This window comes from Myotis myotis, unplaced genomic scaffold, assembly GCF_014108235.1.
Source record: "Myotis myotis isolate mMyoMyo1 unplaced genomic scaffold, mMyoMyo1.p scaffold_m19_p_13, whole genome shotgun sequence".
Taxonomy (NCBI): Eukaryota; Metazoa; Chordata; class Mammalia; order Chiroptera; family Vespertilionidae; genus Myotis; species Myotis myotis.
Window position 1 is genome coordinate 26,323,020 of NW_023416317.1, and position 15,800 is coordinate 26,338,819.

Below are 15,800 nucleotides of genomic sequence, written 5' to 3' on the forward strand. Positions count from 1 at the left end.
TCTGTTAATCTTCCACCAAACAAAATGAACTGTTCTCCCCTCTCTGCCCCCAAATACTTTGTTCATACCTCTAGCACTGAACCTATCATAATATATTAGTATTAGAGTACAAGTCTGCCTCTGATAGCCTGAGTCCTATTCATCTTAACATTCCCATCCATTGTATGCCACATATAAGTGTGTATAAATGTTTATTTAATTGAATTGAGGATGAAGCCTCAGGGGTGATCTATAATTAAGGGTTTGCTAGAGAGAGGAGAATATGCATGGAGGAAAATGAAGTCAGAAGAAAGACAACTAGGAAAAAACAATGTCATTAAACTGATTTTTTCCTTGGCAATCTAAAGAGTGAAATGTGACGGATGCAGATGAGGATTAAAAAACCACTTTTTGTGACAGAAAAAGTATTGCTATGAATATAGCTGACAAGAGTTAACATATTTAAACAAATAAAGATACATAAGAATAACTAAAAGATATAACTCCAGCAAATATAAAATGGGTAAAAAAATGAGCAACTAACTCATAAAAGAAAAATGAAAGACATAAAAAATTCCCCAAATTCACTAATAATCAGGAAAACACAAGTTAAAAATTAAATATTAATTTTTCACCTATCAAATTGAAAAATGTTTTCAATAACAATATCTAGAAGGATGAGGATATGAAATGGTTATGCCCATGCCTGTCTGGGGGTAATGTAAATTAGTACAATATTTCTGGGACCAATGTAAAAACATATAGAGGAAATCCTAAAAATATTCACACCCTTTGCCTCTGTATTTTCACTTCTAAAAATTTATACTAAAAAAATGGACATGCAAAAATATATGCACAAGGATGTTCACAGCAGCACCATTTAGAGCACCAAAAATCTGGAATCATAGATGTTTACCAACAAAGAAGCAGTTAAAATAATACATTCCTATGCAAAAGATATTATGTAACAAATATTTTTAAAACATATTTACTAACACAGGAAGAAGATCATAGCTTGCTATTAAATGAAAAAGGAAAAAACTGAACATAGAATGGAATACAAAATGGGAAGAAATATACAAATTCTTAACTATGTATAGTTACTCCTGTGCAGAGTCATTATTAGTCACTAAGATTATGTAATAGTTTTAAAATTAAGAAAAACTATGTTGTTTTTAAGGTTACTTGATTTTCCCTAAATGATTTTTGCAAACTTAAAGGAAGAATATAGACCGTTTGTTAAAAAGAGTTCAATAGCAAAGCAGAAACAAATGGTGGTTAAGAGAACTAAGTCAAATAAGCTTAATCATTTAAACTGTAGGAGACTTGGACATATTTCAAATCAGAAAGGAGAGATGCTGATGATGAAATTCAGGATACTAAAGGGAAGAGAATAATACATGTAAATTATAGACCTCTACCTGTTATTAAAATACAAAGATACTGGTACAAAGATCATGAATGTGACACATATGTAGTACACTGAGGCTCAGACAATTATTTAAGAAGTAGAGTTATTGGTCACCAATATAAACAGACAGAAAACATATTATCATATTAGAGTGAATTAATTAGTTCTATTAGAAAAACTTCAAAAACAGAAGTTCTTTGGGGTATCAAACACTGTGATCTTTGTATAAAACATTCTTGAACCATTCAACATAATACGTACTGAACATTTACTAAATGTAAGACACTCTGTGAGCGATAGCCTCTGCTCCATAAATATCATATTCAACTAGATATTAAACAACAAACTGATGAACAAGCGTAATGAGTACTTTGGAGAGGGACCCATCAGGTATAAGGAAACATAGGACACCAAGACCAGGAAGGATCAAATTAAAAATCAGATGAACAAATGAACATGAAGACTAACTAGAGAAACGGATTAGAAATGCGGAGCATATATTATTGTTGTTTACAACACTCTATACTTAGAGAAAGAATGAACATAAAAACCACTGTTGTGATTAAAGATAATTATGAACAGTAATTATCTTTACTTACCTATACGAAGGTCTCTTTGTAAAACATTCTTATCATAAACATAGAAAGACAAATACTGGAAAGTTCTTGGAATCTCAAAGTAAAATTCTTCACTGAAAAATGGGCTAGAGAGAACAAGGGGAAAGTTCATTATTATAAATTTAACAGTATCCTCAAATAATATTTTCAATAAAATTAAATTACACACTAAAAAACTGTAAGAAAAGCTTCAAAAGCTCCAAAATAATTCCCTATGCTAAATTTCAACCAAATACTGTACAAACCAAGTTGAACTCTGAAAGGACCTCAATTGCGAGGTTGAGCTCTGAACACACAGCTTTTCAGGAGTCATGTGAACAGAAGGAATTGTCTAGGGTCATGCTCACCTAAAGTGGACACAAATGAGAGCGGAGGACAGTGTCATCATCATCTCAGAAATATGTAAAGCTATATTAATTACAATAATACGTAACGCCATAGGGTAATGTCACGTAACACGCTACTTTAAAATATATTTTAAAATATAAAAGTTATTTTTTAATCAACTTTACTGAGATATAAATTACATATAATAAACTTCAAAGTATAAAGATTAATTATTTTTGATAAGTTTATAAACTGTGTAGCCTCCTTCTCAATTAAGATATGGTAACTATATCCCCATAGTTTCCTTATGTTCTTCTGCAGTTACCCTACCATACCTGCCACAGGCAACAAGCGATCTGATTTCTATCACTATAGACCAGTGGTTCTCAACCTGTGGGTTGCGACCCCTTTGGGGGTTGAACGACCCTTTCAGAGGGGTCACCTAAGACCATCGGAAAACACATATATAATTACATATTATTTTTGTGATTAATCACATGCTTTAATTATGTTCAATTTGTAACAATGAAATTGGAGGTCACCACAATATGAGGAACTGTATTAAAGGGTCGCAGCAGCCCTAGCCAGCTTGGCTCAGTGGATAGAGCATTAGCCTGCGGACTGAAGGGTCCCAGGTTCGATTCCAGCTTAGGGCACATGCCTGGGTTGCAGGCTCGATTCCCAGTAGGGGATGTGCAGGAGGCAGCCAATCAATGATTCTCTCTCATCATTAATGTTTCTATCTCTCTCTCCCTCTCTCTCTGAAATCAATAAAGAAATATATTTAAAGGGTCGCGGCATTAGGAAGGTTGAGAACCACTGCTATAGACAGACCTGGTGTAGAATTTCATACAAATGAAATCAAATAGTATGTACTTTTTAAAAATATATATATTTTATTGATTTTTTACAGAGGAAGGGAGAGGGAATAGAGAGTTAGAAACACTGATGAGAGAGAAACATCGATCAGCTGCCTCCTGCACACAGCCCACTGGGTATGTGCCCGCAACCAAGGTACATGCCCTTGACCAGAACTGAACCTGGGACCATTGGGTCTGCAGGCCGATGCTCCATCCACTGAGCCAAACCGGTCAGGGCAAATAGTATGTACTCTTGCATCCAGCTTCTTTCACTCAGCTAACGTCTACAAGATTTTTTTCCATTTTCTGTGTATATCAGCAGTTCGTTTGCTGAGTAATATTTCATTTGTGAATATCCCACAATCCATTCTTCTAGTGATATCATTTGAGTTATTTCCAGTTTGGGCTATTAAAAATTAAGCTGCTGTTAATATTTTTATACAAGGCTTTTCTTGGATATACGCTTTCAATTCTTTTGGGTAGATAACTAAGAATGGAATTGCTGGGTTAAAGGGTAGGTGAAATTTTAATTTATAAAAAATGGTCAAACTGTTTTCCAACCTTTTTTTACATTCCTACCAGAAATGTGTGAGAGCTTCTGATTGCTCCATATCATTGTCAACTGAAAGTCTTTTTAAAATTAGCTATTCTAGTGAATGTGACATGATAAATTTATACACCTGTGTAATCTCTACCCAAATCAAGATATAGACCATTTCTATCTCCCCAAAAAGTTCCCCTCCACACTGTCACAGGAACTAGTGATCTAATTTTTATATTGACACATTACGTTCAAGAATCTATAGTGACAGAAACAGTTTAAAAATAGCATTTCCCTGATAACTAATGATGTTGAATATTTTTTCATGTGCTTGTTGGCCACTTGTCTATCTTCTTTTGGGAAATATCTATTTGAGTTTTCTTTCTTTTTTTTAATGGGTTGTCCTTTATTTAAAAAGTAAATTCTGGATACAAGTCCTTTGTCAGAATATTTTCTCCCAGTTGGGGCTTGCAATTTCATTTTCTTGATAGTGTCGTTGAAGAGCAAAAGGCTGAGTTTTTTATGAAATCCAGTTTATCAATTTTTCTCTTTTATGATGAGTATTTTTTGCATCCTAAGTAAATATCTTTGCCTACCCCGAAGTTTCTAAGAGTTTTTCCTATGCAATAGTTTATTTTTACAAGTGCATTTGAAGAATGCTATTTTGATATTTAAATTATTCTGTGAAGACAAATCTCTGAAATGCTAGTGGACATCTTGTCAAGCATTCCTCTTTCCTGAGAATGTTTAGTTCAAAAATACTTTGAAAATGTCACCATTAAATGCACTTTCTTTAGGATGTCACAACTTAAAGAGAAGCTGAAATGCAAAGTAAAATGCTCTTTGAGAAGTCATTTCCAAATTTGTCCAGGAAACAGTTGACTCAGCTTTTCAGTTGTTATAATGCCTCATCAACTTTTGTTAATATTTGTTTCACAGCTGTAACCAAATTCTTAAAAGTTGGACTGTCATAATAATTGTCTTCTAATTAGTCTCAACATAGAAATTGATATAATAACAACTATTAGGCAAAGGCATGGCATGTTCAGATATTTGTCTCCTTTGTACCATTTTACAAACAATTATAAAATGTAGACTTTCTTTTATATATCATACATCCACACTTGAATATTATTTTTAAAACACATTCTAAAGCCTAATAATAACAACATGAGACTTATTTACCAAGTAATCTGTGTCACTGTATCATCCCAATCTCAACAATACCTATATTTGGTTGGCCACACCTTTATTTTATAATTAAATAAATTAATCAATCAATCCATTTGAAGAAAACTTTTCAACAAGCTTCATAAGAAGCAATGAATAGATCATGCATATGACTCCTAAGGAAATTCCTGGTGTGGAGAAGAGGAGCCCCAGGCACAAGTAGTACTGCCAGCCCTCAGCTTGTTTATATATCACATACTTTTAAAAAGGATTTGGCCCTCGCTGGTTTTGCTCAGTGGATAGGGCGTTAGCCTGCGGACTGAAAGGTCCCGGGTTCAATTCCGGTCAGGTGTACATGCCTAGGTTTCAGGTTTGATCCCCAGTACGGGGTATGCAGGAGACAGCCGATCAATGATTCTCTGTCATCATTGATGTTTCTCTCTCTCTCTCCCTCTCCCTTCCTCTCTGATATATATGGATTTGAGTGAGGTAAAGATTTAGGAGCTATAGATTCCATATGTAATTCCCACTTACCTGTCATGAAAACACACTATACAGACTACCTATAAAAACTGTAATATCCAGAACTCACAAAAGATCTAAGTGGTATCTACTGATTTTTAACTTAACAGCTTATCACAATATGCAAAAGGATAAAAAAAACAACACTGAAATGAGCACCATGTGAACAAGTGTTTAGATTCTTTCACACTATTCCACAAGCAAAAATACTAGGGGACACCTAGAATTGAAAAAGTACTTAGGCCAAAACTGGTTTGGCTCAGTGGATAGAGCGTCGGCCTGTGGACTGAGGGGTCCCGGGTTCGATTCTGGTCAAGGGCATGTACCTGGGTTGCGGGCGCATCCCCAGTCGGGGATGTGCAGGAGGCAGCTGATCGATGTTTCTAACTCTCTCTCTCTCTCCCTTCCTCTCTGTGGAAAATCAATAAAATATATTTAAAAAAAAAAAAAAAAAAAAAAAAAGTACTTAGTCTAACTAGTACATAATCTGTATTGAATGACCTAAGATAACCACTGAGAACTTTAAAATATCTTCCAAGTTGCTATGTATCTAGAAAAATAACTTAAGGACAAAAATAATTGTTTTATCATTTCATTTTCCTCTACACAAATATATGGAAAGGCCAAGGTTAAAAAAAGTAAGCTAATTTCAGTTGCTCATTTACAAGGTTACATATTAGAAATTACCACAAATGTTCAATTTATGAACAATTACTAGTTTCGTATATCACTGATTTTTTGTGTGATATGGAATCAGTATACATTAAGCAACAAATTGAGATTTTAATAGTTTCAGGTCCCAATCTTAGTTTTGCTTCTAACTTCCTTTATTATATGCACAAATTATTCAGCCTTTTGGTGACTTAGTTTCATCATTTATAACATATAAATAACAACAATTCTAATATAACAGACAGGTGATTTATAACTAAAGATATGAAGTGTATTATTTCAAATCTTTTTGAGTTGCTAAAGTATTTTCAGCTTTATACAATGTCTTTCTTATGAAGAATTTAATAGACATTCAAAATTATAAATATTGACAATAAAGACATAATGGGGAAAACTTCAGAGGAAAAAAAGGGCAAGTATAAAGGAAAAATATATAAAACTGAATAATATATACGTGACATACAATTTACCTGTCATGATACTCAATATTTCATCCACCACATGTTCATTCCAACAACTCCCACAGGACCCTTGTTTTGACTCTGCTGTCTGAACAAGGCTGCACCCTTCCAGCTCTGCTCTGCACTGCACTGTCCACAAACACTGCCACAGGGCAGAGGTGGCAACTTCAATTTTATGAGTTAGAATTTACTATGATACTCTCAAAGTGCTATTGCATGTTCAAAGATAAGTGGCTTGTATAAACTGTAAGAATTTATTTCTTTTTAAGAGAAATAAAATAATGATGCAGTTTGAGAAAAGTTCAAATGAATGGACAAAATTCAGCCTAGAGAGTAAACTGAGGTATATGACAGTTGTTTTAAAAAACTTGAGAGTGTCATGTGCAACTTGTTTTCCTGTAATCCAAGGGACATAATTAAGAACAATTAAGAGGAAGATATACTTTGAGGCAATGAAAAGCCACACGAAAGCAAGTAAGCACTGTGTCTAACTTGTTCTCATGGATATATTAATACATAGCTCCCAGCACTTTTTTAGCACATAGAAAATTCTTTTATTAGACATTAATCGACTAAAAATAATAGCTTTCTAAGAGTCAAAATATTTCCAAGACCAGACAGGCTGATTAGGAGGCAGTGAACTCCTTGGGCACAGTACATCATCAGGCAAATGCCAGGGACCACCTGTCAAAGATAACTGTCAGAAGAAAACAAGCATAAGGCAGTCGAGCTCAATGCCTATTAAGGCTCCTTCAAACTCTGAGACTCTGTAATTCCAAAATTAAACTCAGAAGGTAAAAGAAAAATAAAAGTTTCATATGAACAAAGTCTTTTTGATGAAGTCTGAAAAGTGTATACAATTTATTAATAAATATATCATATGAATTATAATTTACCAATTTTATACAAACCTTAAAGATTTTTCAACAACTTGAGTACGATAAACTTCTTCCTGATCCAAATTTATGGTGCAGAAACAATCTCTCATTTTGTTGGGTCCAAGATAAGGCAATAAATTTTTTGCTTCACCTGTTGGCATAAAAATTGAAACTGGTGTTAAATATCACCAGCTGCTTCATGCTAAACCTTATACAGGATTAATTCATCCAAAAGAACACAAAAGATGTGGCACAGGAAAAAAAAAATTAGTGATTAGGAAAAAAAGATTAACTTGTAAAGGGGTTTGGTGATACTGAGGGAGGAGCTGTGTTTAAAGGGGCGTGTGAGGTCATATTACATCACTGTAACCCTGTTATTAGAAAGGGGCAATCCTCCAACGTGTGCTGTCCATCCCATCCCACCAGCACCAACTCAAGAACTTGACTCTACAATTAATCCTTCTTTCTTATATCATCGTAATTTTCCTTTCTAGTAAATCGTTCCCATCAGCACATGAACAAGCTTTGGTATTTCCCAATTTTAAAAAAGCACAAAAAGAAAATCTCCTTTGACTCCACCTCCTCCCTTGTGGTATCATTCCATCTTTAGAGTCCCTTTCACAGCAAAACTTCTTGAAAGCAATTATCTCCAGGCATTCTCTAACTTCTCATCTTCCATTCATTCTTCAACTCTTTCCAATCAGCTTCTAACTCCATGATGACACTGAAACTGTCTCGCCTATTGCCAAGACCAACAGTCATTTCTCTGTCCTCCTACCTGATCTGGCAGCACTATCCTATAAATAAAAGGGTAATATGCAAATAGACTGAACAGCGGAAATGACCAGTTGACGTGCACTGACCACCTGGGGGCAGACGCTCAACGCAGGAGCTGCCCCCTGGTGGTCAGTGTGCTCCCACAGGGGGAGCGCCGCTCGGCCAGAAGCTAGGCTCACAGCTCATGGCTGGCGAGCACACTGGCGGTGGCAGGAGCCTCTCCCGCATGTGTGGCAGTGCTAAGGATGTCCAACTGAGGGCTTTGCAGGGAGCAGGCCTAAGCTGTCAGTCAGACATCCCCTGAGGGCTCCCAGACTGCGAGAGGGCGCAGGCCAGGCTGAGGGACCCCACTCCTTGCCCCAAGTGCATGAATCTCGTGCACCAGGCCTCTAATTTAAAATAAGTTAAAAAAAAATAAGTTAATACTAACATCCATCCTTAAATTGTCCTCTTTCTTGGCTTCCACAACTCTGGCTTTCCTCCTACATCATTGGCCCTCTCTCCTGACTTCTCTTCCTCCTCACCTCTAAATCTTACAATGCTTCACGGCTCTGTTGTGAACCACCTTCTCTTCCTTTCCCAAGCAAACTCCTTCAGTATATGATGTTAATGCTGATGCTTCCCAAATCTACATTTTCAGGTCTGATACCCTCTTGTCAACACTAGCTATGAATACCCAAGTGTCTCCTTGGAATCTGTAGAAATCTCAAATTTAACAAGTCCCAGACAAATCATCTGACTTCCTCCCTTAAAACAGGCTCTTCCCCCAGTCTACTACCACCTTCCTCTTTTTCTCATCATCCTCCCAAAACCTCCCACCCACACATCAAGTCCATCAACAAGTCCAACAGATCCTCCAAAATAAATCCTAAATCCAACCACTCCTCAATCACCTTCACTGGTTGCACCCTATACTCTACTCAGCATCACACAGTGTGATCTTTTGAACACATCATTCAGGTCAGCCACTCACCTGCTCCAATACCATTCCATTTCACTTAATACAATCCCATTTCTAAATTCCCTAGACAGCCCTACTGAACTGTCTTCTCCTCTTTGACCTCTTCTCCCACTTTCCCCTGTGTTCACCTTCTTTCCATTCATGAACCATGTCAAGCTTGCTCAAGCTTAGGGCCTCTGTCTGGAGTGCTCTAACCCATAGCTGGCTCCTATCACTCAGGTCTCAGCTCAAATGTCCCTTCCTCAGTGAAACCTTCTCTGACTATTGTTACCACATTTTATTTCTCTGTTTCTTTTCATGATAGCATTTATAACTATCTGAAACTCTGTTAATATTACTTAAGTGTCTATTTTCTGGTTCCCTCATTCTTGAGGCCTGAGAATTTGTTGATCCCCCAGGTCTAAAATAGTGACTGCCACACAGTAAGAAAGACACTTGAGAGAATTTGTTGAATGCATATTAAGGAAACCAATAAGTCTAGTTTGAAGTTCTTGTAAGATGTGCTTGGGCCACAAGGACACACAAAAGTGTGGGTGCTGAAATCAGACACCGAGGTACTAAATTAGAAAAGCAAGACAGTTGGCATAAGGAAAAGAGCTTTGCCCTAACAATCATGAAATCAATGCTCCTGTCTTACCTCTGCTACCAAGTGGCTAAATGACTTCAGACAAATCACTGAAGCACAGCTTTCCTGGTGAAAGTTTGGAATAGATAAACTTAAGTCTCTAATTATTTATCAACTTTAAAATTAAAGGCCACTTAAACCAATATATTTTAAAGAAGTTTATCAGAAAGTTAAGAAGCACCTATAAATAAAACTCAATAAACAAATACTTTTAAAAAATTAAAATGAGAAAAATCAATGAAAAGGTACCAGTTAGATACTCATTGTTACTAAACTTGTCATTGGGAAACTAGAAAAAATTCAATTTACCACTTAAATGGAATATGTAAAAATACTTATGTTCATCTCAAGTAAGAATCAAGGAATCTAAGCTTTTAAATAACCCTAAAATTGCTTCAGATGTGTTGGGCTGTTTCTTAACAGGAAGAAGAATATATATTTGATTTTGTATCCATCCATTCTCTTCCCCTAGATGTCCCTCCTCTTAAACAAGGCTCAGCTGGAGTCATCCATCTACCTGTGCTCTCTCTACCTCATCTCCTCCCTTTCACTCCAGAGCACTCAGCAATTCTGTTTTCAATATTTTCAACCTTCTGCTCCTTTAAGTCTCTCTTTCTTTGATATCTCCCCTCTGTATAATTTGTGTTTTATTTTTAACCAAAAATCCAACTAGGTCACTCTATAGGGCCTGGAATGTAAAGAAATTTGGAATTAAATCATAATAGGCATGCTCCATATCTAATGAGAAAACTTGGAACACTAAATCACTGGCCTTGAATATGTTCCTGTTTCATTCACATAAAAGTGAAGTTTAAGAAAACTATAATATTAAATGTACACATTTCCACTGCCCACCTTTTAAAGAGAGAGACAATGGAGATTATGTTGTCTGCAACATCCAATGACCTTGATATTATCACATATTTACTTAGAATAAAAACTTAAGTTCTATATAATATATAAAATGCACTCATATCACTTCCTATAAAAACAGTTATATAATCTGTACTCTTTGAGTATCTGTCAGTAATATTCAAATAAATTACACTGACAGTGAATTCATCTAATCAGTGCCCAACTCACCAAGCATCCTATATAATAAAAGCCTAATATGCAAATTGTCCCCTTGGGTAGTCATTCGACCACTCACTATGACGTGCGCTGACCACCAGAGGGCACCGCAGAACATGGCGGGCATCAGCGACATGGCACTGGCAGCAGGCAGCAGTGGAGGCACTGCTGGCCCCAATGGGCCCTGACAAGAGCGTGACCCCAGTGGGATGGTGAAGCAGGTGAGCAAGCGGCGCCAGGCCAAAGCGGGTGCAAGCAGGGGCCCGATCGTCCTGCCAATCACCCTGCAGACAGCGACCAGCAGCAGAGCAGGGCCGCCGCCTGGCTCCCAGGTGCTGAGGGAGCCAGGCAGGGGGCCTGACCCCGACTGATCGCTCTGCAGGTGGGATGGTGGAGCAGGTGAGGGGACGGTGCCAGGCCAAGGCGGGGTGCCAGGTGGGGCTGCAGGGCTAGGGGTGCGAGCTGGGGCCTGATCTCTGCAGGCCACCCTGAGGAACCCCACCCATGCACGAATTTGTGCACTAGGCCTCTAGTACAAATGTCGATTAAGCCAGCTATCAAGACTTTAAACTGCAACTCCAAAATATAGTATTTAATTGGCATTTTATAAAAGACATAAATCGAAATAACTGCCACTTTGCAAAAAAAAAAAAATCAAAAGTGAAGGTTAGAAAAATAATATTGTACCCATTATATCTCTAAGCAAAAGGAGATTATCTTCATAGCACACACTTTACATCAAGCTACACAAAAAGAGAAAACTAAGGAAATTTGGAAGATGGTACTAGTCTTGCATGTGCATTTGCTTTGAGCCTCACTAGTTCTAGTTAATTATGGTATATAAATAAGCAAGTGCATTAAACCAAAAAACAACAAAACTACTGCTCCTTAAAAGGCAAGCTTCTTGAAAACTTATTCTATAAACTCTGCTCCTACTCATAGCCTGAACCTGCAATTTGTGGTATTTCTTAACTAGATCCTTCAAGAATAATAACACTAAGTGCTACCAAATCAAATGATTGCTTTTCAGTTCCTACCTTATTTAACCATGCTTCAGTATTTGATAGCACTGATCTAGCTTCAGGTTAGGGAACCCACTCCTGATTTTCTCTTACTCCCTATTACCCACACCTTAAATGTGAGAAAACTTTTGGCATCCATATGCCACTAAATATAGGTGGAACACCAATTTTAGGTATATTAAAAATTTTTTCACTATAAAAAGACAAAAATATCCTAAAAAACAGCCCTATCTAGTTTTGCTCAGTGGTAGAGAATTGGCCTCAGACTGAAGGGTCCCGGGTTCAATTCTGGTCAAGGGCACATGCCTGGGATACAGTGAAGGTGTGCAGCAGGCAGCCGATCAATGATTCTCTCTCATCATTGATGTTTCTATCTCTCTCCCCCTCTCCCTTCCTCTCTAAAATTAAATTTTAAAAAAATCTATATGTATGTAAAACCCTATTATGCAAATTGTAGAGGCCCGAGTGCACAAAAATTCGTGCACTCAGGGGGGGTCCCTTAGCCCCCAGCCTGTACCCTCTTGCAGACCAGGAGCCCTCATGGGATATCTGACTGACAGCTTAGGCCCACTCCCCAGTCTAGCCTCCCTCTGTGAGAAGCGACCCGCTTACTGGCCAGCCCCACCCCCCATCGCCCTGCCACCACCACCGCTGGTGGCCTCCCTCTGCGGAAAGCAACCGGTGGGGTGATCGGAGAATGGCTCTGGCCAGTGGCCCTGCCCCCTTCCACCCCTCCACCACCACCGGTCACCACCGCCCCCTCCCTCTGCCCCCTGGCACCCGTCTCGGCTGGCCTGGCACCACCTACTTGCTGCCCCTCCCCCCACTGGTTGTTCTGCTGTTTGGTTGATTTGCATATTTGGCTTTCATTATATAGGAGATATAATACACACACACACACACACACACACACACACACACACTAAAAAACAAATAGCCCAGCCAGTGTGGCTAAGTGGTTGAGCATCGACCTATGAACCAGAAGGTCATGGTTCGATTTCTGGTCAAGGCACATGCCCGAGTTGCAGGCTCAGTCCTCAGTGTGGGGCACGCATGAGGCAGTCAATCAATGATTCTCATCATTGATGTTTCTATCTCTTTCTCCCTTTCCCTTCCTCTTTGAAGTCTCTCTCTCTCTCTCTCTCTCTCTCTCTCTATATATATATATATATATATATATACACACACATATATATATATACACTCACACATACACACACACATACATACATATACATATATATACATAAACAAAAACAAATACTTATACATTTCTCAACATTGATGGTATTATCTGCAAATTTTCTCAATTTATCCATAGCCCATTCAATGGTGGCTATCCTTAAAGAAAATCAGGATCTGTATCTGCGGTACATATGGTGGATCAGTATTCTTCATCCATTCCAATGTCCTTTGGTGTATGACTTTCTGCACTGCAGAAACTAGAAAGCTAAAAACTACATTTCCCAGCCTCTCTTGCAGTTAGGATTGTGGATGTGACTTAAATTCTACCAATCAGATGCACTCATTAGAAATTTGGAGGGCAGAAGAGAAGGGAAGTTGCATTTAGGCTGCTTCTACTGACAAGCACTGTCATGAAGATGTCCAGATTTTCTGCAGCGACATTGGCAGAAGTCCTTGTGTCTAGTTACAGGTTTCACAGGTATCAAGAAGAAAGGCACAAGGCATCCATTCTATCATACAGGTTGTGGTAGGTGTAGCTTGGTTCTAGATCAGGGGTGGGCAAACTTTTTGACTCGAGGGCCCAATGGGTTCTTAAACTGGACCGGAGGGCCGGAACAAAAGCATGGATGGAGTGTTTGTGTGAACTAATATAAATTCAAAGTAAACATCATTACACAAAAGGGTACGGTCTTTTTTTTTTAGTTTTATTCATTTCAAATGGGCCGGATCCAGGGATCCAGCCTGAGGGCCGTAGTTTGCCCACGGCTGTTCTAGAGCCAACTGTAGTGACAACAGATTACTGATGAAGATGGCTGCTTGCTGATGCTTATTTCCTAACAGTGGCAGATTCCTGATCATGCAGAGGCAGCAAGGTTATAAGACAAACAGCTAAAAATTACAGCTTCCCAATTCTGCAGGCACCTTTCTAATCCTAAAAGAGACAGTAACTCTGTTGGTGGTCCAGTTGCATTGTGACTTCTGAATGTCATTGCTGAAAATTCAACATCGAATCCGTTTCCACAGTCTTTCCAACAATTCTATAAGCCACTTAAAATATTTTACTAAATCTCTTTCTGCTTAAACTAGCTAGAGCTGATTCTATAAACTTAATTCTAGACTAGTTTCTTTTCTTGCCCTTTATTTCTAAACAAATTAGAAAATTTCATCCTACATTACTAGTCATCAGAGTTTGGGAAATCTTTCAGCTAGATGTGGCTATCTGGATCAAACTTGGACTCAGAAATGACAGAGCAATATCTCACTAAAAACGACTTTTATTGTTCTAGTAGAATTCAGGGGTGGGCAAACTTTTTGACTCGAGGGCCACATGGACCGGAGGGCCGGAACAAAAGCATGGATGGAGTGTTTGTGTGAACTAATATAAATTCAAAGTAAACATCATTACATAAAAGGGTACGGTCTTTTTTTTTTTTTAGTTTTATTCATTTCAAATGGACTGGATCTGGCCCACGGGCCGTAATTTGCCCATGGCTGCAGTAGATAGTGAGTTGAATAGCACAGCATGATCCAGTGGTAAATGCTTCAACCTGGGAAACGGAGACAGATGGATCTTAATTCTCTGTACTGTTGTATCTGTCTCTGACAAACATTTCTTCATTTTCTACTGCAGCATTTGGATGTGGTTTTTAAAATAGGCTCAATAATACAGTGTCATGTTTCCATGAATCTGGGAGTACCAACTTTTCAACATTCAAACCATATGTACCATTTTGGTAACTCCATCTTTTAAAATAATATTATTTTCTAACATAAAAGTTTTTATTGATTGATTTTAGAGAGAGAAAGAGAAAAGGACAGAGAGATAGACAGAGATTTGTTGTCCCACTTATTTATGCATTCATTAGTTTATTCCTGTATGTGCCCTGATTGGAGATCGAACCCACAACCTTGGCATATCAGACCAAATGAGCTATCTGGCCTGAGTACCTCTATCTGATCCTTAAATTTATACACATCATGTTTTAAAATAATAAGATTAAAGTATTCCAGACATTCAATATATTGCTGAGAAAGGACACTTAAGCAACACAAATGAAATAATGGAAGTGGTTTTTACTTGCATTTGAATGAAAGAAATGTTTTTAGCTTATCCCTCATTTAAAAAATTCTGCACATGCCAGAGTACTGCAATATGCAAAGGAAGATATTTGTCTACAAAAGCAGATGTATTGGCCCTACACCAAATAGTATAGTCCTGATTATATTTTCAAATGTCACTATTTCCTTCAACAGTGAATCAAGATCAGGAGGTATATTATTGACAAAACAACTGTTCCTCTATGAAGAAAGGAAGCTGGCTTTCAAGCTCAATACCTTCTATTGTGTAACAACATCCTTTCTTGTTGAATTCATAAATGGTACTCCTTAAGATCTTTTCTAGTCTACATTATGACTTATATAATTGTTAACTAAATTTTAAAAAAATTTCCTAAAGCATGGATTTTGAGAGATGAGCAAACTAATCTCCACAGGGCATTTCTTCTCCCTCATAGATGTACTGCAAGTATACCAAGAACACCTTCACACTACACATCAGTGGTTTTTGTCCAACCATAAAATGAAACAGCCTCTTGCCTACTCATGTGATAGTAATTGTTTCTCTGCACCACACATAGCTTGCAACATCATATATAGCTTAAATAAAATGCCCTGTTTAGCTTGGCTCCTCATCTGTCGAACTGTTGCCAGTTACCATTTTAA

At 37.7% G+C, this 15,800-nt stretch overlaps 1 protein-coding gene across 4 annotated transcripts in view; it reads right to left on the reverse strand.

The window, feature by feature from the left end:
• Positions 1-15,800, reverse strand: part of RASA2 (RAS p21 protein activator 2) — a 129,866-nt gene that overhangs the window by 95,857 nt on the left and 18,209 nt on the right. For all 4 annotated transcript variants that reach the window (XM_036332368.1, XM_036332366.1, XM_036332369.1 and 1 more), the window contains exons 2-3: positions 7,472-7,589; positions 1,990-2,093 (exon numbers count right to left, since the gene is read on the reverse strand). In XM_036332368.1, the coding sequence (XP_036188261.1) occupies positions 1,990-2,093; positions 7,472-7,589 (222 nt within the window). The remainder of the gene's footprint in view (positions 1-1,989; positions 2,094-7,471; positions 7,590-15,800) is intronic.